This window comes from Gopherus evgoodei, chromosome 5, assembly GCF_007399415.2.
Source record: "Gopherus evgoodei ecotype Sinaloan lineage chromosome 5, rGopEvg1_v1.p, whole genome shotgun sequence".
Taxonomy (NCBI): domain Eukaryota; kingdom Metazoa; phylum Chordata; order Testudines; family Testudinidae; genus Gopherus; species Gopherus evgoodei.
In genome coordinates, this window is record NC_044326.1 from 6,158,306 (window position 1) to 6,180,471 (window position 22,166).

Sequence of the window (22,166 nt, forward strand, 5' to 3'; positions counted from 1 at the left end):
CCACGGGCGGGAGGGGTGAGGGGCAGAGCACGGATCCGGAGCCCCACGGGCGGGAGGGGTGAGGGGCAGAGCACGGACCCGGAGCCCCACGGGCGGGAGGGGTGAGGGGCAGAGCACGGATCCGGTGCCCCAAGGGGGGAGTGGGGAGGGGTGAGGGGCAGAGCACGGATCCGGTGCCCCAAGGGGGGAGGGGGGCGGGCAGAGCACGGATCCGGTGCCCCACGGGCGGGTGGGGTGAGGGGCAGAGCACGGATCCGGTGCCCCACGGGCGGGAGAGCTCGGATCCGGTGCCCCACGGGGAGAGGGGGGCGGGCAGCGCTCGGATCCGGTGCCCCACGGGCGGCAGGGGTGAGGGGCAGAGCACGGATCCGGTGCCCCACGGGCGGGTGGGGTGAGGGGCAGAGCACGGATCCGGTGCCCCAGGGGCGGGAGAGCTCGGATCCGGTGCCCCACGGGGAGAGGGGAGCGGGCAGCGCTCGGATCCGGTGCCCCACGGGCGGGAGAGCTCGGATCCGGTGCCCCACGGGGGGAGGGGGGCGGGCAGCGCTCGGATCCGGTGCCCCACGGGCGGGAGGGGTGAGGGGCAGAGCACGGATCCGGTGCCCCACTGGGGGGGGCAGAGCACAGATGTGCTGCCCCACGGAGGGGGGCGGGCAGCGCTCGGATCCTGTGCCCCACTGGGGGGGCAGAGCACAGATGTGCTGCCCCACGGAGGGGGGCGGGCAGCGCTCGGATCCGGTGCCCCACGGGCGGGAGGGGTGAGTGGCAGAGCACGGATACGGTGCCCCACGGGGGGGAGAGCTCGGATCCGGTGCCCCACGGGCGGGAGGGGTGAGGGGCAGAGCACGGATCCGGTGCCCCACTGGGGTGGGGCAGAGCACAGATGTGCTGCCCCACGGAGGGGGGCGGGCAGTGCTCGGATCCGGTGCCCCACGGGGGGTGGGGGTGGAGGAGGAGCGGCGCTGCTGTGCCTTTAAGACTCTCCCCGCGGTTCTCTGCCCAGCCGGAGCTGCAGCGGCAGCAGGAGCCGGCAAGGCGGTGGCAGCAGCAGGCAGCCCGCGGAGCGCCCCAACTCACCCAGCCCCCGGCGGGGAGACCCTCCTTCCCCCCGCTCCCCGCAGCGCAACCTGCAGCGCTGCCCGGGCAGGCCAGCCGCCCCCCCCGGGGCTCCCCTCGCGGCCCCTCCCCGGGAGAAGTTTGCAAAAGCAGCCCCGGGGCAGGCGAGTGGAGCCAGCCGCCCCCGGGAGCAGCCGGCTTGCAGCGGAGAGCGGCGGGCTGCAGGGGGGACCATGCCCCAGCAGGACCCGGGGTCCCTGCCGGCCAGCGCTCGTTTCCCAGCAAAGAGGGGGATGCCCCGGGGGGATTAACCCTCCCGAGCCTTGCAGCGCCTGCTAGACCCCCCCGAGGGTGCGAACCGAAGCCCTCCCCCAGCTCCGGATCTGCCCAGAGTCAATAGGATGAGGGGGATCTGCTACTTTGTCATGCTGATCCTCACAGGTGAGTAGCGAAAGCCCCTGCTCGGAGCCCGGGTTCCTGCTGACCCTCTGCCCTTGGCTCTCAGGACTAGCCTGGCCGAGAAGACTGTGCCGCTGGCTGGCTGGGGGGCGGCCCCCGCGGCTTCCTTTGCTTTTAAAGAGAGGAGCCAACTTTCTGGGTGCGGGGTGGGACTGGCCTGTGGGATGCCTGGGATGAGCTGCTCCCTCGCTGAAGGCAGGGAAAGGGAGTGTGGGCTGGATAGACACGAAACCGACTTTTCCTGGGTGTTTCCCTCTACTTCTGGGGCAGGGCTGCAGTTTGAAGGACATGGGGGATTGAGGATGTAGGAGACTCCAGCCTGGGTCAGACCAGGGGTCCATATAGCCCATGGCCAGGACCAGATGAATCAGAAGAAGGTTCAAGGAACCCTGTAGTAGCAGTTCTGAGATAGCCTTTCTCCCAAATCTCATTAGTCAGTGGCTGGCTTGTGCCCTGGAGGGTTTGTATCTGGTCCAAAATGAGTGTTTATGCTGAATATTTACTGTTATAAACCTAGATATTCTTGTTCTCCAGAGAAATCTTTAATCCCTTTTAAAATCCAAATGATGCTTCTTCAGTGATAAGGTACCACATGGGATAAAACTGTGGCTCTTTGGAAGATTTTGAAGATCCCATCTAACTCATTTAATGCCCCCAAGCTAGTAGAAGGGACTCTGGAAAATAAAACAAGATTTCAGATTCCCCAACCTGTCAGATCAATTTTCTGGGTCCTCCCTCCTCCCCCCGCAAAAAACGTGGACCCAATAGAACAGATCTTCGGCTTGTGTCGAGTGTCATAGCTCCAGTGTGTATGTGCGAGTCTGCCCTAGTGAGTACATAGCCTTAAATTTAAAATGTGGACGTGCGACATTTTCACAGTGGAATTGTTCAGGGTTTGTTATTTCCAGCATTTGTTTGAATTACACATGAGGGATTATCTACATAGGTTTCTAAAAACCTAACTAGATCATTGAAGTCTGGATCGTCTCATGTCTCTTGGACTGGAGAGAGCAAGGGGTAGATGTTCTCCTTGTAATGTGTTTTTGTTTTCCTGTGATCTTTGGTGGCAGAATTAGCAAGTACTGCTGGATGGTGCTGCCAACCACTAGGATATAGTGAATGGCATCAAAACATGCACCAAATATATTAAAAACATGATGCCATGTTGGGAACAAATCATGCTTTTTGTGTCACTTGAGATAGAAAAGGTTGTGGTTTTTTGAGGAGCAGAAGAGGTGCTCCTAAAAAGAATTAAATGTGATGTGATTTGTTTTGTCAACTGAAACCAGCGATGATGCAGGTAGCACACAGACTGAATACCAGAGACTGTTCAAACTCCAGTGTTAGGTGTACTGCAACTAACGATGTCAGTCATTTTTCTCTCCGGAGTTCTCTCTCACTTTAGCTGCTGTCGGCACTGTGCAATTACTCTCATGCTTCATCTTTTTTGCAAATGTGTGGCTTCTATATTGTAAGAAAATATCTCCTCTTTAACCCAGCGAAGAATGGGACTGGACTTAAAAAAGCCCTGAACCAAGAATGTCCAAGACACTAAGCATTTGTTTTGTTTGTGTCAGTATTCTTGTGTTGTAAGTTGCAAGGAAGTGAAGGAGGAGAGAGCCCTGTCGCTTGAGATTTTAACAAGTAGACAGGACAGAGTACTAGCAAAATACTGGAAAAATCCTGCACAGTCCCATGGGAATGGACTAGATTTCCCAATAATTTATTTCCCCTGAGTCTCTGATGTCAGGGTGGGACAGTGTCTCATTTTAAAAACAAAAATAGATTCTAAAAGAAAATTCCTTAGGCCATTAATGATTACACTACAAGGCGATTCCTTTTACCTTTTTTCTGAGCCAACAAAAATTCTAGATTTCCCCCAAAGCAGGTGTTTTTCTGCAGCCCCGAACACCATAGTAGCTGGAGTTAGGTAGGCAGTCTCCATACAGCAAGGCAACAGTTAAAGGTACAGTGTGGTCATTTCATGCAATGCACATGCAGTGCTTATCTACAAGTTAAACGAGGGGGTAGGTCATGGGTTTGGAACAATACAGTTTTATTTACAGTTTAGAATATATACTGTGAGGTACATGCAGTATAGGAAGTGAAGAAAGATAACACTGCACCTAAAGTTACCACCTTCCTTGAAGTTTACTTTCACGTAAGGCTCCTGGAGTAACATTAACCTGGACTAATAGAAAAGGGCTTTTGAAAAGAACAGATCTCTATCCCAGTATGGGACTTAGGTTAGCAGGTTTCACCACACGTGAATGACAATTGCTGCTACGGGTCAGAGTTGCAAGGTTAGCCATTATCAGCTGGCTTTCACACCTTGCATTTGCCCTAAGGGGTAGAGAGAGGAGCTTAAAAGGAAGAGCTAGATGACCTTTTCCCCTTTGAACTGACATTTGCCCCTGCTGGGTCACTGGTCAATGTAATTCCAAGTGGGTAATCTTGGGGAAGGCCATCAGCATGAGTTAAAATTCACGAGAGAGCATAGATATTTTTCACTGGTAAAAGTGTTTTACACTTATTAATTCATAATAATAATAATTACAGTTTGTCTTGTGATCTCCTCTGTCAGAGATCAGGGTTCCATTGTGCTAGGCACTGTACATGTATAGCATGAGAAGATCGCCTTTCAAACTGGACCCAACAATTCCTGCGATAATTCCCAGTTTCTCTGTGTGTAAACCAGGCACGAAATAAATACTGTGCTGAGATGTTGTTAGTCAAGTACGTGCCCTTCATTTTGTCAAGTGACATTGCTCAGTGTAAGAAACAATGGGAGGAACATTGGTGATGGTGGGATTGTTTCTAGAGTGTAAGACTCTGTCAGGATTCCTGGCTCCCATTCTAGGATCTGTAACTGACTCAGTTAGTGACCATTTAACCTCTTGGTGCCTCTGTTTTTCCAGCTTTTTAATGGATAGATTAAGGAAGTTTATTTAACATTTAAAGAGTGTTGGGATCTTTGGATGACTGGTGCTATAGAAGGGCAGAGTATTGTTAATTAGTTTTATTAAAATATTTGAAGTGCAGGATCCTGTTTAGTGCCTAACCCAAAGAGTTTATGACCCTCGTCTGCAGGCTTATTTGTAAAGAGCAGAGCAGACATTTGTCACAATAGTGATCATATTTAATAAGTAATTAACGTAATGATGATCATGAAACTGAAATGAAAAGGGTGAAATGTTGGAGGATGGGAGTTGGAAATAGCCCCTTTCCATTGTGAAGTCTCCATCATGCCCAGATGTGGTTCCAGACCATTACAGCTCACCTCTATTAATGCTATACCCTGGGACTGTGAAGTGGCAGCTGGGATGAAACCTTTCCACTGTCTAGTAGTGAAGTGTTTACCTGGCAAGTTTTATTGTGCTTGGTTCTTAATATAATTTGTTGGCGTATGTTTCCTGCAGATAATTCACAGCCGCAATCAAACACAGAGACGGCTGATCCTCTTACTGCTTTTTACCTGTGATAGGAATTCAGATTCCAGGGAAAGCACAAAAAGCTCTTGAGAAACCATGTGTGTGTACGTTTGGGGGGCGGTGGGGGAGTTGGAATACTACAAAAATGAGTGTGTTTGTCAGCAATACCCATCTCAGCTTTGCCAGAAACAAGCCATTGTTTGCATATTAATGTGCACCTTATACTTACATTTCTCAATGACGATCAGAGCTGCATAAGGTTTAAAACGTTCAGCTCAGCAGGCTGCCCTCAGACACTACCGCAATTCTGACTTGTGAAAAGACACCCAAATCCAGGAAAATGTGGTGGTATGTACTCTGCACTCGTATACTGTCTCCCCAGGGCTGCACTGCCTTAAATAACAACTGATATTTAAACATGACACATGTTAATCAAAGTACTTTTCACTGACAGAAATGCCTTTTCTTCCAGAATAAAAATTTTCACAATATTTTTCCTTGTATCTGAAATGTTCAGCTTTTTGATGAAGTTTGAATAAAAAAAATGAAGAAAAAAGTGATTTTTTTTCCCCAGCAATCTTTGTTTTGTTCTGAGGGTGAAAAAAACACTTGTTTTTTGCTGTCCTCTTCTCTAGTGTAAAAAATACAAAAGAATTGGGGGGGGGGGTTCCTGCCCCCTCACTCCATAAAATACAGTGGAAAATTGCACTACATTTTTTTTAAAAAAAAAAGTTAATTTTTCCCATTTTTCTATGACTATATTTACATTTTTGACCATCTCTACTAACAGTAGCACCTATTATTCTATTGCACCTTGGCTACAAAGGATTTCAAAGCCTTTCACAGACTGGGGGTGAAATCTAGGCCCCACTGACGCCAATGGAAGTTTTACCTATTTCACCTGGAATTTTGTTATCAGTGTCAATTAAGAGTACTATTTGTATAGTGATCGCATGTAAGTGGGGTGCTGGAACAGTGTGGGCCAGGGGGCCATGGCCCCATCACTTTTAAAAGGGCCTCAGAATGTGGCAGGGGCCACGGTTTGGGTGCCAGTGGCCCCCCACACACACTTTTAGGGAGCTTCCATCACTCCTGCACCTAGGAGTATGTCTACACATCAGCTGGACACCTGTAGCTGGCCCACTGACTTGGGCAGTGGGGCTGTTTCATTGCTGTGTAAGACTTCTGGGCTTGGCTGGAGCCCAAGCTCTGGGACCTTTCCACCTTTCAAGGACCCTTGAGCCTGGGTTGCAGCCCAAGACGGGAAGTCTCCACAACAACGAAACAACCCTACAGCATGAGCCCTGCGAACCTGAGTCAGCTGGCATGGGCGAACCACAGGTTTTTCTTTGCTGTGTAGACTTACTCTCAGAGTCCCTGTCATGGGCCAGGATCCCATTGTGTTAGGCACTGCACAAACACAGAACAAAAAGATAGATCGTAAGATCTTTGGGACAGGGACTAAGTAATTTAGCTTCAACAGTTCCCCCACTGGGTGCATAATTGCCATCATCCCCTTTTATAGGTGAGAAACAGCCACACAGAGTCAAGCACCTAACTCCCGTATTGTCTTTTGAGAATCCTAGCCCACGTGACCTCAGCAAGAATGTGGCAGGGTCAGGATTAGAACTCAGGATTTCTTGGAGCCTTGCCACATGCTCAGTCAAACTAGACTGTTGTTTTTCTCAAGTCTAGCAGATTGAAACACCTTGGGGGTTTTGTTTTGCTTTGGTTTTTTTTAAGTGTATTTAGTGCTGTGAAGGGAGCCCTTATTTCTAGCTCTCTAAAGGACAACTACATCAAACAGGGGTAGTATGAGTTTCCCTAACATTGCCCCACCAGAGTGTCTGAATTCAGACCTGGAGGGACCAACTGCATAGGTGTAAAAGCATCTTTAAGCCTCCTTTTGGTCCCTGCCTTGTGATCTCTGCCAAAGATAATATATTGAGCACACCTGCCCCACAGTGAGCTTCAATGTGCGTCTGTTCACTTGCCTGTTTTATAGCACTCCCCAATGGTGTTTTGACCCTGATTTTCCTCCTCTCAAATTTTATTGGGGAAACTTTGCAGACAAATCCTCCCATTGATCTCAGAGTCTTTGGTATCTCTCCTCTTCCCCCACTGCTCTTTGGTGGTTCTGTCGTAGGACATTGAAGGAGACGACTGCCGTTGAGTTGAGTCTCGTGGACGTTTGAGTTAAAGAGGGGGAAAAGGACAATGACATGCTGGTGACTTGGGGCCTGATCTGAATCCCAAAGTGGAGGGAAGGACTACAGTTGACTTCAATGAGTTTGAATCAGGCCCTCATTGAGCACTAAGGCATGAAGGTCTATATAAATTCTTCCTTTTGGCTGAAATCAAGTGGAGCATCAGTTTAACATCTGGTACATTCTTACATCTGCGTTTTGCATCCTGCACTTGCTGGGAATGGATTTAGTGATTGAATAAGATTTTTTTTTCCCCAATACATACATTTTTTATATCATTTTAAAAAAATACAAATATACATTTTTATCAGCCTCTCTCTCTCCACCATTGCCAGTCAATTTCTTGTGGGAGTCATAGAATCATAGAAATGTAGGGCTGAAGGGGACCTCGAGAGGTTATTTAGTGAAGCTGCAGGACCAAGTAAACCTAGACACCGTCCCTGGCAGGTGTTTGTCCAATCTGTTCTTCAAAACCTCCAATGACAGGGATTTCACAACCTTCCTTGGAAGCCTGTTCCAGAGCTTAACTATCCTGATAGTTAGAAAGCTTTTCCTAATATCCAACCTAAATCTCTCTTGCTGCAGATTAAGCCCATTACTTCTTGTCCTATCTGCAGAGGACATGGAGAACAACTGGCCACTGTCCTCTTTGTAACAGCCCTTCCATATTTGCAGACTGTTACAAGGTCCCCCCACCCCAGTCTTCTTTTCTCAAGACTAAACATCCCCAAGTTTTTTACCCTTTCCTTATAGGCCAGGTTTTCTAAACCTTTTATTATTGCTGATGCTCTCCTCTGGACTCTCTGCAATTTGTCCACATCTTTCCTAAAGTGTGTCCAGTTCTAGGCACTACAATACTTCAGCTCAGGCCTCACCAGCACCGAGTAGAGTGGGACAGTTACCTCCCGTGTCTTAATACACCCTAGAATGACATTCACTTTTTTCACAACTGCATCACATTGTCAACTCACGTTCAATGTGTGTTCCTCTATAACTCCTGGACCCTTTGCAATACTTCCGCCTAGCCAATTATTCCCCGTTTTGTGCTTGTGCATTTTATTTTTGCTTCTTAAGTGTAGTGCTTTGCACTTGTCTTTATTAAATTTCATCTTGGTGATTTCAGACCAATTCTTCAATTTCTCAAGATCATTGTCAATTCTAATCCTGTCCTCCAGCTTAACATAATCCGCAAATGCTATAAGCATACTCTCCACTCCATTATCCAAGTCATTATCCAAGTCATCGATAATATCTGAGTCATTATCCAAGTCTCTGTGGGACTCTACTACATAAGTCCTCCCAGTTTAACACCGAACCGTACATTGCTAGTCTTTGAACATGGTCTTTCAACGAGTTGCACCCACCAAGGGTGATGGATTATTCCTAAAAGTATGGGGGGCAAGGCCCTGCCCCCTGGCCAAGTCAGAAGCTGTAGCTGGGCCAGGGAGCCCAGGTCTCTCCACCTTCCCAGAGTGAGGGGGCCGAGAGCAGGCCCCACCTCCTGGTGCCCCTGCTGCCTATTCCTCATAAACCCTATTATCCTCTGGGTGTTTACAAATTGACTGATTGATTAATAATTTGTTCTAGTATCTTTCCAGGTTTTAAAGTTTGGCTAACTGGTCTATAATTCCCCTGGTCCTCTTCGTTCTAAAGATAGCTACGTTTGCCCTGCTCTAGTCCTGTGGAACTCCCCATCCTCCATGAGTTCTTGATGATAATTGTTAATGGTTCTAGGACTGATTTAGCAAGTTCCTTAAATACCCTAGGGTGAATTCCATTTGGCCCTTCCGATTTGAATACATCTAACTTATCTAAATACACCTCTACCCCAATATAACGCGACCCGATATAACACAAATTCAGATATAACGCGGTAAAGCAGCGCTCCGGGGCGGGGGGGCATGCTGCGCACTCTGGCAGATCAAAGCAAGTTCGATATAATGCAGTTTTACCTATAACGCGGTAAGATTTTTTTTTTTGGCTCCCAAGGATGGCGTTATATTGAGATAGAGGTGTATTCTTTGCCAGTTCTATTCCTATTTTGCATTTCATTTCTTCCCCCTTGTTAATATTAATTGTATTAAATATCTGGTTGAGATTAACCTTTCCAGTGAAGACTGAGGCAAAATAGGCATTAAACACTCAGCATTCTGGATGTCGTCTGATATTAGTTCTCCTTTCCCACTAAGTAGAGAATCTGCCCTTTGTTTGGTCTTTCTCTTGTTCCTCCTATATTTACAGTATTACTTCTTACTGCCTTTCCTGTCCCTTGCTAGGTGTAATCCATGTTGTGCCTTAGCCTTTCTGATTTTGTCCCTGCATGCTTGTGCTAGCCTTTTGTACTCCTCCTTTGCTATTTCTCCATATTTCCACTCTTTGTAGGATTCCTTTTATATTTTTCAGGTAGTTAAAGACCCCCTAATTGAACCACAGTGGCCTCTTACTATTCTTCCTATCTTCCTTTCACATTGGGACAGTTTGCTGTGGCACCTTTATTATTCTCTCTTTAAAAAACCACCATCTCTCCTGAAGTCCTTTTTCTCTTATTTTCTTCCCATGGGACCTTACTTACCAGTTCGCTGAATTTAGTAAAGTCTGCTTCTTTTTTTTTTTTTAAAGTCCATTGTTCTTACTCTGCTGCTCTCACGCCTTCTTTTCCTTAGAATGATGAAATCTATTATTTCATGATCCATTTCACTCAAATTGCCTTCAGATTCACAACATCCCTTAGTTAAATCTAAGATGGCTGCCCCCCATAGTACAGTGTGCCAGTTCTTGATCCCTCTCTCCACTTTCTGAAACAAAATGTTGTCCCCAATACATTCCAAGAACGTATTGGACATTTTACGTTTTGCCATGTTACATTTCCAACAGATGTCTGGGTAGTTAATGTCCTCCGTTACTACCAGATCTTGTTTTGGACATGTCTGATTGTTCTAGAAATGCCTTATCTGCCCCCACTTCCTGATTTGGTGGTCTGTAGTAGACATCTGCCATGAAAAATCTCCCTTTTATCTTTACCCAGACACTTTCAGCTGCTCTGTCTCTCACCTCCTTCTGCACCTCAGAACAAGTGTATACACTCTTGATGTATAATGCAACATGTCCTCTCTTTTTACCTTGCCTGTCTTTCTTGAACAAGCTATACTGATATTCCGGTCATGAGATTTCTCCCACTAATTATCTGTGGTACATAATTTAGCATATGTACTAATACTTCCAGTTCTTCCTGCTATTCCTCACACTCCTTGCATTTGTAAATAGACATCTAAGATGTTGAGCCGATTTGCCCACTATTATCCCTCTTGTTGCGCCTATTGCCCTTTTCCATCCCCCATAACATCTAGCCCTACGTTAAGGTCAGATTTTTCTATATCTGCCTATGGACTTTTGTCTCCTGCCTCCTTTTCACCTAGTTGAAAGCCCTCCTCACTGAGTCAGTACGTGAAAAGGCTCTTTTCCTTCTTGGTCAGATGGACCCCATCTCTTCCCAACAGTCCTCCTTCCTGGAACAGCCTCCAAAGCCACAACCCTTCTGTCGACACCATCTGTGAAACCATGCATTCATCTCCAGGATGTGTCTCTCTGCTGAGCCCTTGTCCTCAACCAGGAGGATGGACAAGAACTCCCCTTGTGCTCCCGACTCCTTCACCCTTTGTCATAAACAAATAGCTAAGGGTTAATGTTCTTTTACCTGTAAAGGGTTAACACAGGGAACCAAACACCTGACCAGAGGACCAATCAGGAAACAAGACTTTTTCAAATCTGGGTGGAGGGAAGTTTTGGGTGTGAGTTCTTTGTTCTTTGTCTTGGGTCTGTGCCCTCTCAGCTCTGAGAGTGATTTTTCTATCTCCAGGTTTTCTAATCTTCTGTTTCCAAGTTGTAAGTACAAGGATAGTAAGACAATAGGTTTATATTGTTTTTACATGTGTGTAGTTGCTGGAATGTGTTAAATTGCATTCTTTTTGGATAAGGCTGTTTATTCATTTTTTTCCTTTAAGCAATTGACCCTGTATATTGTCACCTTAATACGGAGATCCTTTTATGTCCTTTTTTCATTCTTTTTATATAAAGCTTTCTTTTTAAGACCTGTTGGAGTTTTTCTTTAGTGGGGACTCCAGGGAATTGAGTCTGCAGCTCACCAGGGAATTGGTGGGAGGAAGAAGTCAGGGGGAAAGTCTCTTTATGTTAGCTTTACTAAGCCTGACTTTGCATACCCTCTGGGTGAGGGTGAAGAGAGATTAGATCTCTCGGTACTTGTGTTTCCAGGACTGGAAGCAGGGAATCTCCTAGGGTCGTCCAGGGAGGGGAGCCTGGGAGGAAGTAACAAGGAAACAAGGGGAGGGGGTTATTTCCCTTTGTTGTAAGACTCAAGGCATCTGAGTCTGGGGGTCCCCCATGGAAGTTTTTGGGGAGACCACAGTGAGCTAGGCGCTGTATAATTCCTAGCTGGTGGCAGCAATTACCAGGTCCAAGCTGGTAACTAAGCTTGGAGGTTTTCATGCTAACACTCATATTTTGGACGCTAAGGTCCAAATCTGGGAAGAAATGTTATGACACCCTTGCTCTCACAGTCCCGTAGTCACTGCTGATCTGCTCAGGGTCAGACCTGACCATGTTGTTAGTGCCCAGCTGGAGGAACAGCATGGGGTAGTACTCAGAGAGGCCAGATGACCCTCTGCAACCTTTCTGTAATATCTCAAACATGGATGCCAGGTAGGCAGCACATCACCCAGGACACCCTATCAGATCATCAGATGGATACTTCCATCTCCCTCAGAAAGGAGTCCCTGACCACTGCAACCCTACACCTCTTCCTCTTGGGTGTGATGGCTGTGAGCCTCCCAGCCGTGGGGGCAGGTGGGTTCTCCTCCTGTTGCCAGTACAGCACTGCCAGTTCTTGACCGTGATCGATGGGGGGATATGATAGGGAGCAGAGCACCCTCTACTGCCCAAGGTGGCCAGTAGCCAGTCCCCTCCCCAAAGAACAGCCAGTTCTGTCTACTCCTCTGATGCCACTGTAGTCATGTGTAGTTGGTTAGCATCCTCCATCCTGTACTTCTCCATGTGCATCCAGCTGAAGTCCTAGAACTCCTGGATGTGACACCACCTCCGGCAGCTCTCTTGCCTACTTTCTGAGGGCCACCACCCTCAGACACCTCTTACACTGGGTGCTTCCCCTGGCCTGGCTTTCTTCAGCAGCAACATGCAGGCTGCGTTCCCGACAAGTCACCAGCAGCTGGGTCGAAGCCTCCAGGGTCAGGATGCCCATCTGCCAGGGCTCCGATAAGGGCAGGCAGAGGAAGAGCTAGTAATGGTGTTGGCGATGTGTCATTTTTCTCCCATGGTGGGGTTGCAGAAGCAGCTTTTGAGGAGAAGGCCCTAATAAAAATAATACCCAGCTCTTCCATGTTGCTTTTCATCCAGAGATCTCAAAGTGCTTCATGAAGGAGGTCAGAATTGTTGTCTCAGTTTTACAGATGGGGGGGAAACTGAGGCAGAGTAGTGATGTGAGTTGCCCAAGGCCACTCAGCAGGCCTGTGGCTGAGCAGAACCCAGGTCTTTTTGCATCCCAGTCCAGTGCTCTATTCACAAGGCAAGACTGCCTCTTAGGGATCAGCCCCAGGGGGGAAAATCTATGTGTAAGGGGCAGCATGATGGGCAAGTGCGCAGACAAGCCTGACGGCATTGTCAGAGTAGAAGGGACAAGATCAGAAACAAAATCAGGTTAACTGATGTGGGGGTGGGGCCTTGAAAGTGAAGACAAGAAGCTTGAGCTTGATACAATGGAAGACGGGGCGCCCACTCCAGGGGGTGATGTGGTCAGAGAGATGGGCGAGGGAGAAGATTGCACTTGGTGTGGATTGTGAGGAGAGAGTAGATTGGTGCAGATGGCGATGTGAGAATCAGGGAGGCCAGAAACCAAGCTGCAGTAGTTGGGGTTGGAATAGGGTGAAGGCTGGTTGAGAGTTTAGCTGTATAGAGAGAAGGCAAGAAAATCTTAGCAATGTCCTGGAGGAAGAAGTGGCAGAATTTGGACACAGACTGGCAGGGCAAGATAATCCCTGGGTGACAGGCCCTGGGGCATCATACAGTGATGACAGCAAGGACAGAGAAAAAGAGGAAGGAGAGATTGGGAGGAAAGATCAGGAGCTTCGTTTTGGGTGTATTACATTAAATTGACAGACCTCCAGGAAATGTCAGAGAGACATTTTGGAACACTACCTAGCTCTTTTCACCAGCACAGCTCAAAGCACTTTACAATTTACAGATGGGGAAACCGAGGTGCACAAAAAGGTGGAGTGGCTTGCCCAAGGTCACCCAGCAGGACAGCGGCAGTGGTTGACCAGGCATAGAGCCTAGGTCTCCTGAGTCCTGGTCCCCTTGGCGCACTATTGTTGTTGAATATTTGGCTTGTGTTAGCACCTAGGGTCTCCGATCCCCGATAGTGCTAGATTGTGGACAAACACAGAACAAAAGAGATGGTCCCTGCCCCAGAGCACTTACAGTCTGAGTATCAGACAAGAAACAAAAGGGGGATACAGACAGAGAACAGTCAGATCATTGTGATCAGCATAATAAGCAGTAGGCAGAGCTCACCAGCTGCCTGACTATTTAGAATGATTGTGGGCATCCAGGCAGAGGTGAATTGGAAGGTCAGATTTGAAGGAGGGCAGCATACAGGGTTCTCCTTCCACACATCTGGGTTGCCATGGGAGCATGACCATTGCATGGTCTTTCCTATGGACGAGCGGCCGAGTCCCCCCCATTTTACTTTTAGCTGAAAGTTTCCCCATCCTCCTGGCTTCTAATATATCACGTGCCAAGGTCTGCTGGAAAGATGGGGCCAGATCCTCAATGGGTGTAAATGATCATAGCTCCATCTGTGTCACTAAGTGTTTCTTTCAAGTGATGACTGTTTTCTTCTTTTCTTTCCTGGGCCAGGAATCACCTGTCCAAAACTCCGCCCTATTCTGTATCCCCTCTGCTCTTCATCTCTCTTACGTTCACTCTGAAAACATCTTTTTCTCTCCGTGTGTGGCTCTGAGCGCCTCTCTCTTTTTAACCACTATTATTTGTTGTGTACCGAACTCCATAACCCTATAATTCATCTTTCTCTTTAAAGCCTTCTGGGATGCAGTTTGCATGAAAGGCACTATATAAAAATAGTTGTATTGTGGTTTTGATTTATTGACTCCAACTGCAAAAATCTCTCCTCTTTCTAATACTTGCTGCATGTGGGTGTTTTGACAGGGTTGTGCAATATCACTTACTAACCTAACCACAGATGCATAAGTTGGAGGGTACATTGACACTCAAGTGTATGCAGCTGGTTTATAGCTCACATGTCCGATTTATTGAGGTGGGCGGGGGGGATGGAGACAGGTCCTCCAATATCCCCTTGCTAGGTATGATTTAATGGTTTATCTTCTATACACCGCTGCTCTCAGCGGCGTATTGTTTGAATCCGTGGGGAGAGCAGTCATCTTTGGCAACAAGATTTTAAAATTGTCCAGATGCTAAATGGCTAGGATTTAGGGCATAAGGATCCCAATGGGTTTTACTTTCTGTGCTTGTTACTTTTACAAAGAAGACAAAAGCCCAAGCACGTAATTCAGATCAAGAGTCACCATTATTCATTTGCCGGAATAGCATTTTGCCCGTTGTAAGACTCGGTTGTTGTAGATTGCCGGGTGGAATTTGTGTCAATGCCTTTTGTTTCTGGCTGTGTCCCAGCAAAGATGAGTTTAGCTCCCTATGGTTTTATAAACAATGAAGAGCAATCCATAGGGGTGGGTGAAAATGGCCAAGAGGTATGCGCTCTTGTGATTGTATTCTCAGCTCCGCTTCCACCTGCTATATGTTTCCCCTCCCGTCTTTATCTATTTAGATCGGGGTGGGCAAACTTTTTGGCCTGAGGCACGCATCGGGTTTCATAAATTGTATGGGGGGCCAGTTAGGGGAGGGGGTCATGGCCTGGCCCCCACCTCCTATCTCTTTCTGCCCCCCACCCCCGCTGGGACTCCTGCCCCATCCAACCCCCCCATTCCCTGACGGTCCCCCTGGGATCCCTGCCCCATCTACCATCACCCCCCAGCTCCCTGTCGCCTGACTGCCCCCGGATCCCCGCCACCCCATCCAACCCCTCCTCTCATTCCTGATGGCTCCCCCGGGACCCCTGCCCCATCCAACCACCCCTTCTCCCTGTCCCCTGACTGCCCCTGGAACCCCTGCCCCTGACTGCCCCCTGCCACCCATCCAACCTCCCCTCCTTCCTGCCTGCTTCCATTCAGCCACCACGCAACACAGAGCACTGGGTCAGGCCAGGCTCTGCAGCTGTGCTGCCCAGGAGCTCGCAGCCCCGCAGCCCAGAGCATTGCGCCAGCAGTGGGGCGAGCTGAGGCTGCAGGGGAGAAGGAACAGCAGGGGAGGGGCCAGGGGCTAGCCTCCCAGGCCAAGAGCTCAGGGGCCAGGCAGGATGGTCCTGTGGGCCGGATGTGTGCCTACCCCTGATTTAGATTATAAGCTTCTGAGGGGCAGGGACTTTCTCTCACTGTATGTGCAGCCCCCAATGGGCCCAGTTTTGGTTGGGCCTCTGACTAGTACCAAAATAATAATAAAGCTTCCTAACTAAACAGACGACCCTTTCCATACTTCTCAGTATCCAAGGTTCTGCAGAAAATAAATGCCCTTGTAAGTTGTCGGGTATAACCTGGTTGTCATGGGGTTGTCTGGGCATCCTAAGGGCCAGGAAAAGAGGTAAAGCCTTTGAATATTGATGGTGCTCAGATTCCCCAGTGACAGGGCAAGGAAGGCAAGTGAGTCTTTCGCAAATCACTCCCCTGGCAGTTCAGAAATGGAATCAAACCCCTTTCTGAGGCACCATGGTGGGCCTATGCTTTTGGGCTTCAGCTGCCGGCTTCTGGGTTTCTTTCTCCGGGTGGCATCTGTAATCTAGATTTTTTTTTTCAACTCTTGTAAATGAAGCACTCATCTGCTGTGGTGACAAATTAAGTAAAATAAGAAAGAAACAGAGCTTTCTGTGGGCAGCTGAACACCAAAGAGCTGCTCATGTGAGCATTAAACTTGGTATTAACAAAACAGAGCTAAAAGTGTCATGACATAAATAAAAGCAGAGGTAGGGGGAATAATTTCCTCCTGCCTGGTGAGGTTCTGCAACTGGGGGACTGCTGCTGTGTTGGACTTCATTATACTTCAGTTATGTTAGCAGCTAGAGGCACCATCTGAGATCAGGGCCCCATTCTACTAGGCACTATAAAGCTATGGAATAAGAGACAGTCCCTGCCCTGAATAGCTTACCATCTAAATAGATACCCACACGGTGGGCAGAAAACTTTCCAGTGACTTTTCTTTGGGGCTGGTGTGTGATCCTGCCTTGATTCATAGATGCTAAGGCCAGAAGGCACAACTGTGATCATCTAGTCTGACCTCCTGTTTAGCACAGGCCATAGGATTCCCCCAAATAATTCCTAGGGCAGATCTTTATAAAAAACATCCCATCTTGGTTATAAAATGGTCAGTGATGGAGAACCCAGCATGACCTTTGGTAAGTTGTTCCAATGGTTAATTACCCTTGCTATTAAAAAATGTACATGTTATTCCCCAGCTGAATTTGTTTACCTTCAACTTCCAGGTATTGGAAGTACTCTGCTTTTCTTGGCTAGGTGCTTATAAACTGTGATCAAGTCGCCCCTTAACTTTCTCTTCTTAAAAATAAACAAATTGAGCTCCCTGAGTTGATTGCTATAAGGCAGGTTTTCTAATCCTTTCCTCATTCTCGTGATTCTTCTCTGAATCCCTCTGCAATTTATCAACATCCTTCTTGAATGAATTCCTTGATATTGATAAATTGCAAGTCTCGCAATAATTGCTGTTTTACTTCACGCCCCAGCTCCTGGCATCTTGTGTTTGAGAACATTTCACCTTTTGTTTTTTAAATCTACAGTTGGAGCCCTTGTTTTGGGTGGAAGCTTGAAAACAAGATCCAAGTGCACCCTAGGGGCTCGGAAACCAGAACACACAGAAAGCAACCTCCAAATTGTTTTTTTTTTTTTTTAAATCTCTCATGATTTTAAAGGCAATCTTAATGCTATGTTTTGCTACATCCTAGGCATATTTTTGGTGAAGAGTTATGGTATATTCCAAGTGCAATTTATTTTGTTCTCTCTTTCTCTGTCTCCCCCCCCCCCCCCCGCCTCTGCCACTCCTGAATCCACCCAGAGATGGCCAAACAGTATGCAAGGCAATCCCTTATCCCAGATATCTCAGCCCAATAATAATGCCTGGCTCCCAAGGAGCAGCTCTGCCTCAAGAGTTTACTCTACTCAGAGACCAAGGTGGAGAGTAAAATCTCCACCTGCTCCCACAGATCCCTTTACCCTAAACTTGTATAACCAAAACCTAATGTGATGATCCTCAGGGGTATGCAGAGTTGTGAAGCACCTGGCCACCACTGGCCCGTAGCGAGAAGTGGGCTGCTGTAGCTCAGCTGTCTGAGACCAATAGCCTCTGGGAACACAAGCACTGCTCTCCGGGCCCCTGCAGCCCTTCCTCTCTCTCTACAGGTCAGTGATAATCCTCCAAGCCCTTCCTACAGTGTCCGGCACTTAACCACTGGGGCCACTTACAGAAATTCTCAGGTTTGCTATCCCCAAGGGGATAGTGTACACTCCAGCTGGTTGGTTCGGCTGAGGATCACGTACTTTATAACATCACAGTGCTGAGATATATTTCTTGTGAAAACAATCATACGTTTATTAAAGGCTTAGATTTAAAAGATAATAATGAAGGATGATAATGGCAACAAATGGCTACCCAAACAACAAAAAATGTAACACACTTTCGAGAGTCTAAATTTAGCTTTAACAGGCTAATTCCTTGTCTGAAGCTGTCTCACCTAAAGCAAGTTATCTCCCAACATCTCCAGCCAACATGGCTGGGATCCCTCTTTCATGAATGCCAAAAGCACTGTCCTTTTTTGCTTTCTCAGTGAAGATAAAGAGACAAGTGAATATACATCCTTTGTCTAGTCAAAACCTGCTTGTCAACCCTGCTTCGATTCAGACTCAAACGTATTTTCCAATATACACACACCTAACTCCTTACATAGTGTCGGTACGTATATTTCATGACAATATTAATGACCAGTGTTATCCAGGCTTTGATTTAAGGTCCCACATGACATTCTTTATGCATAAATACTGTGAAAGTGGTGTGCAAGGTGTAGCGAGTTTGTCTGGCTTATAAGAGTTGCTGTTAGAGAACGGGGAATCCTTTGCCAGTTGGCACTGAGGGATTCTTAGGGTCACATCTGACAAGTATTTCGTCCAAGACTAAAAGCTTGCTCACATGCTAGGAAAAAGAACTTAGAAGACTATGTGTAATTGTGCCATCTGGTGACAGCTGCCTTAATATTGGATACAATAAACTGACTCCTTCTGGGAATAGATGACTGATGTACCAGAGTGGCTTGTATGTTTCACCGTTGTTGATGTGGTTCTGGAGTTGCTCTTTCCTTAGAATCTTGGTACATACAGTATTATGCACCTTTAAAAGATTTCACACCAAATGTGACAAAATAAAGGTATGGACACTTGGGACTTCTATAATAAGGTTTGAGGGTTTGCTACCTACTAATGGAGAACAAAGTAAACTGATATGGTGAATTACTATAGAGGGCATGAAATGAATCCGAACCTACTTGCTTAAGGGACTGTATGGAGTTACATTTGCATCAGTGTTTGTTCTGTTTCAAGCAGCCTTTATGCTCCTAGTAACAAAGGTTAGCTGAATTATACTGACTGATTTGCTGCCAAATTTGCAGACAACTTTGTTTCATTTCTCCTTTTCCCCCCTGTAATTCAGTTTGTCTTGTTTCCTACTCTTGTTAATGATCCTGTGAAACATTTTCCGGACTTCGATGTAGCATTCTCCCCGCCCCCTCCCAAGAAACACATCATGCACCTGTGCCTCTTGTTATGGCAACATTGTCTTTTGGATGGCTTGCAGGAGCCAAAGTGCCTCTGCTAAGAGCAATCTAAAAAGACTTGCATGGCCTATAAATACCTTCAAGGTGATGAGAAGGAATTATTCTCCACCTCCGAAAAAGCTAGGACTAAGAGCGATGGTTTGAACCGATGGGAGGAAAAGTTCAGGCTCTGTGCTAGGGAAACATTGTTTTTAACAGTGAGAACAACTGGAATAGAAAAAAGTGAAGTAGACTCTCCATTGATGTAAATGGGACCGAACAGGCGTTGGTTAGAGTTGTAGAACTGGATCTAATGGATTCAGGCATCCAACTCCCTTTGAATTTTCTAGCTGCCATAGGAAAGCCCGGTGATAATTCCAGCCACAGCCACAGCTAAGATTTAGGCCACTGGCAACCAAAAAGAGGGGAAGAGCTTCCAGGACCCAGTTTCACTAGGATGCTCTGTTGTACCTTTGAAATGAAAAGGGATCTTGGATTAGCAAATGATGATGTGAGCTAGTAGAAATGAGGACCCTACGCAGGATGCAAGTGGCTCTTGGGAGTAGCACATTGGAGGAGTGAAGAAGGTCAGTAGATGAATAGGGTCTTGGAGGTGAGATGCACAGGGAAAAGGGGTGGTCTGGACTTGGATTTGGGGACACAGGCAGACATCTATAGAGCAACTGGGAGTCAAGAAGGAAAGAGTGGAGGCAGCGGGAGGATCAGAAGTTGGGTCAAGAATTGTTATCACCAAAGGGTGAGGGGATTGGATTGGGTTTCCCAGTCTGATCTCACTGCCACAGGCCCCGAAGGGGAATTCTGCATTGCTTGTCACTTGAGATTCCAATTCCGCTGGACCCACCTGTCACTGGGGAGCTGGGTCATGCACATCCCCAGGTAATAAAGTTTCAAAGACAGACAGACAGACACACACGCATGCACGCGCGCATCAGCAGAGGCCCCTATTCTAGAGGATACATTTATGCAGAAGATGCATATAGCACATTTTCACAGCTGAGACCCTCGCAGAGCATGGGTAGTAGCTGGACCCGATCCCAAAGGGAGTCCTCCCCACTGGCCAATGCTCTAGAAGCTGTGCTGAGCTTTCCTTAGCTTGGAGTCACAGGTAGCATGACCTCGTGAGGATAAGGCACATGAGAAGAAGCTGAGGGAACTCAATTTATACCAAATAGAAAAGGGAAAAAGATGGAGGGAGGAACATGATCGCAGTCTATAAATACCTTCAAAGTAACAGTGTCATGGGAGGAAGAGGAATCAGTCACACTCCTAGAAGACAAAAGAAAGATCAATAGTATAAAGTGGAAGAGGAAAGATTTAGGGGAAAACTCTTACCAGTCAGAGACACTGGAGAGTGGCACAGGTTCTTAGGCCGTGGCCAGACTGCTGGGTTAACGTGGTTGTTTTGCAGTAGAGTTCTGTATCTTGAGGAAAGCTAGCTTGGTCATGATGGAGTGCATCCACTTGGCATCCACACACCTGCAACTAGGACACGTTCAACTACAGTGGAACAGCGTTCAACCATGGCTTCTGGGCAGGCATCTCAGAATTCCTAGCAAAGCAGAATTTGCTTGGCTTTGTAGGGAAATGTAGTCTGCTCACCTGGGGATTCTGGGTGAAAAGATCACATGAAGGAGAGCCCTCATAGCCCAGGGAGATGATTGAGGCTATGTCTACACTGCACTTTTGTTGGTAAAATTTTTGTCAGTCAGGAGTGTGAAAAAACCACCCTCCTGACCAGCAAAAGTTTTACCAACGAAACGCACCGGGGTGGACAGTGCTATGTTGGTGGGAGATGCTCTCCTGCTGACAAAGCTACCACCCCCCATTGAGGGTGGTTTTATTTTGCTGGCAGGAGAGCTCTCTCCTACTGGCAAAGAGCAGCTACACAGGAGACCTCACAGTGGCACTGCTGTAGCTGCACAGCTGTGCCACTGTAAGGTATGCAGGGTAGACATAGCCTGAGACCCTATTCCTGTAGAAACTCAAGAGCAGAGGAAAGCAGGTGTTAATGGGACGTGTGTGTGGACAGCCATCCAGCAAAACCAAGCGGGTGAGGCTGGGTGACCCAAGAAGTCCTTGCTAACTGTCAATTCTACAGCTTACACAATGGGTGATGAGACTGTGTCTTAATTCTTCTCAGAGAAGTACCAGATAAGCCCTCTACTATAGGTTTCCCAGCCTGAGGCACATCCTCGGTCTTTCATTCCATCTCCCCTCGCTTCCTTGGAGGATTTGATAGCACCTGGAGGTTAGGTTCATCGCTCTCAGCCCCTCAGGACGTCCCCTGCTTGACCCACTCGGTGCACATTAAACTTTAGAAATATGAGAGAGAAATGTAATTGTCACCTTTTTATTATTTCATACTGTGACCGGTAAGGAAATCCCCCCCACCAGATGAGCAGCTGCTCTGGGCCCAGGCAGCCCCACCCTGCCACATCTGCAAAGCATGCCTGGCATGGAGAAGGAACTCAGCTTGGGAGGGCAGCAGAAGTGAACTGATTTAGTTGGGGATTGGTCCTGCTTTGAGCAGAGGGTTGGACTAGATGACCTCCTGAGGTCTCTTCCAAACCTGATATTCTGTGATTCTGTGACCTGCGCTCTGAGCTCCTGCTGCCTGAGGCCTGGCTATAGTAACGTTACCAAACTCGGGATTCTCAGAAGGTCTGAGTTTGTTTGACTCCAGGACTTTAATGGCTTTACTCATTGGGAAAGAGGGGTCTGGTAAGAAATGATCCAAGGAGATGGCAGGATACCCCTCTGATGGTGCAGAATTTTGCTCAGTGGTGGGCAACCTGCGGCTCGGGCCGCTTCCCGCAGCTCCCATTGGCCAGGAACTGTAAACTGTGGTCACTTGGAGCTGCGGGTGGCCATGCCTGCGGATGGTCAATGTAAACAAATTGTCTCGTGGCCTACCAGCAGATTACCCTGATGGGCCACAGGTTGCCCACCACTGATTTAGCTGTTTGCACTGGCCCCTGGATTGGAACCCAGTGGGTGCAGGTT

General features: G+C 47.6%; 2 protein-coding genes across 2 annotated transcripts in view; one reads left to right on the forward strand and one right to left on the reverse strand.

Annotated features, from left to right (window-relative positions):
• Nucleotides 1-1,287: 1,287 nt before the first annotated feature.
• The window catches only part of GFRA4 (GDNF family receptor alpha 4), a 138,953-nt gene continuing 118,074 nt past the window's right edge, over nucleotides 1,288-22,166 (forward strand). Inside the window, exon 1 of the mRNA XM_030564555.1 lies at nucleotides 1,288-1,497. Within this exon, the coding sequence (XP_030420415.1) occupies nucleotides 1,458-1,497 (40 nt within the window). The 5' untranslated portion in view covers nucleotides 1,288-1,457. The remainder of the gene's footprint in view (nucleotides 1,498-22,166) is intronic.
• ATRN (attractin) overlaps nucleotides 20,407-22,166 on the reverse strand; it is a 381,873-nt gene continuing 380,113 nt past the window's right edge. The window contains exon 30 of the mRNA XM_030564553.1: nucleotides 20,407-20,429. Coding sequence (XP_030420413.1) covers nucleotides 20,422-20,429 — 8 coding nt within the window. The 3' untranslated portion in view covers nucleotides 20,407-20,421. The remainder of the gene's footprint in view (nucleotides 20,430-22,166) is intronic.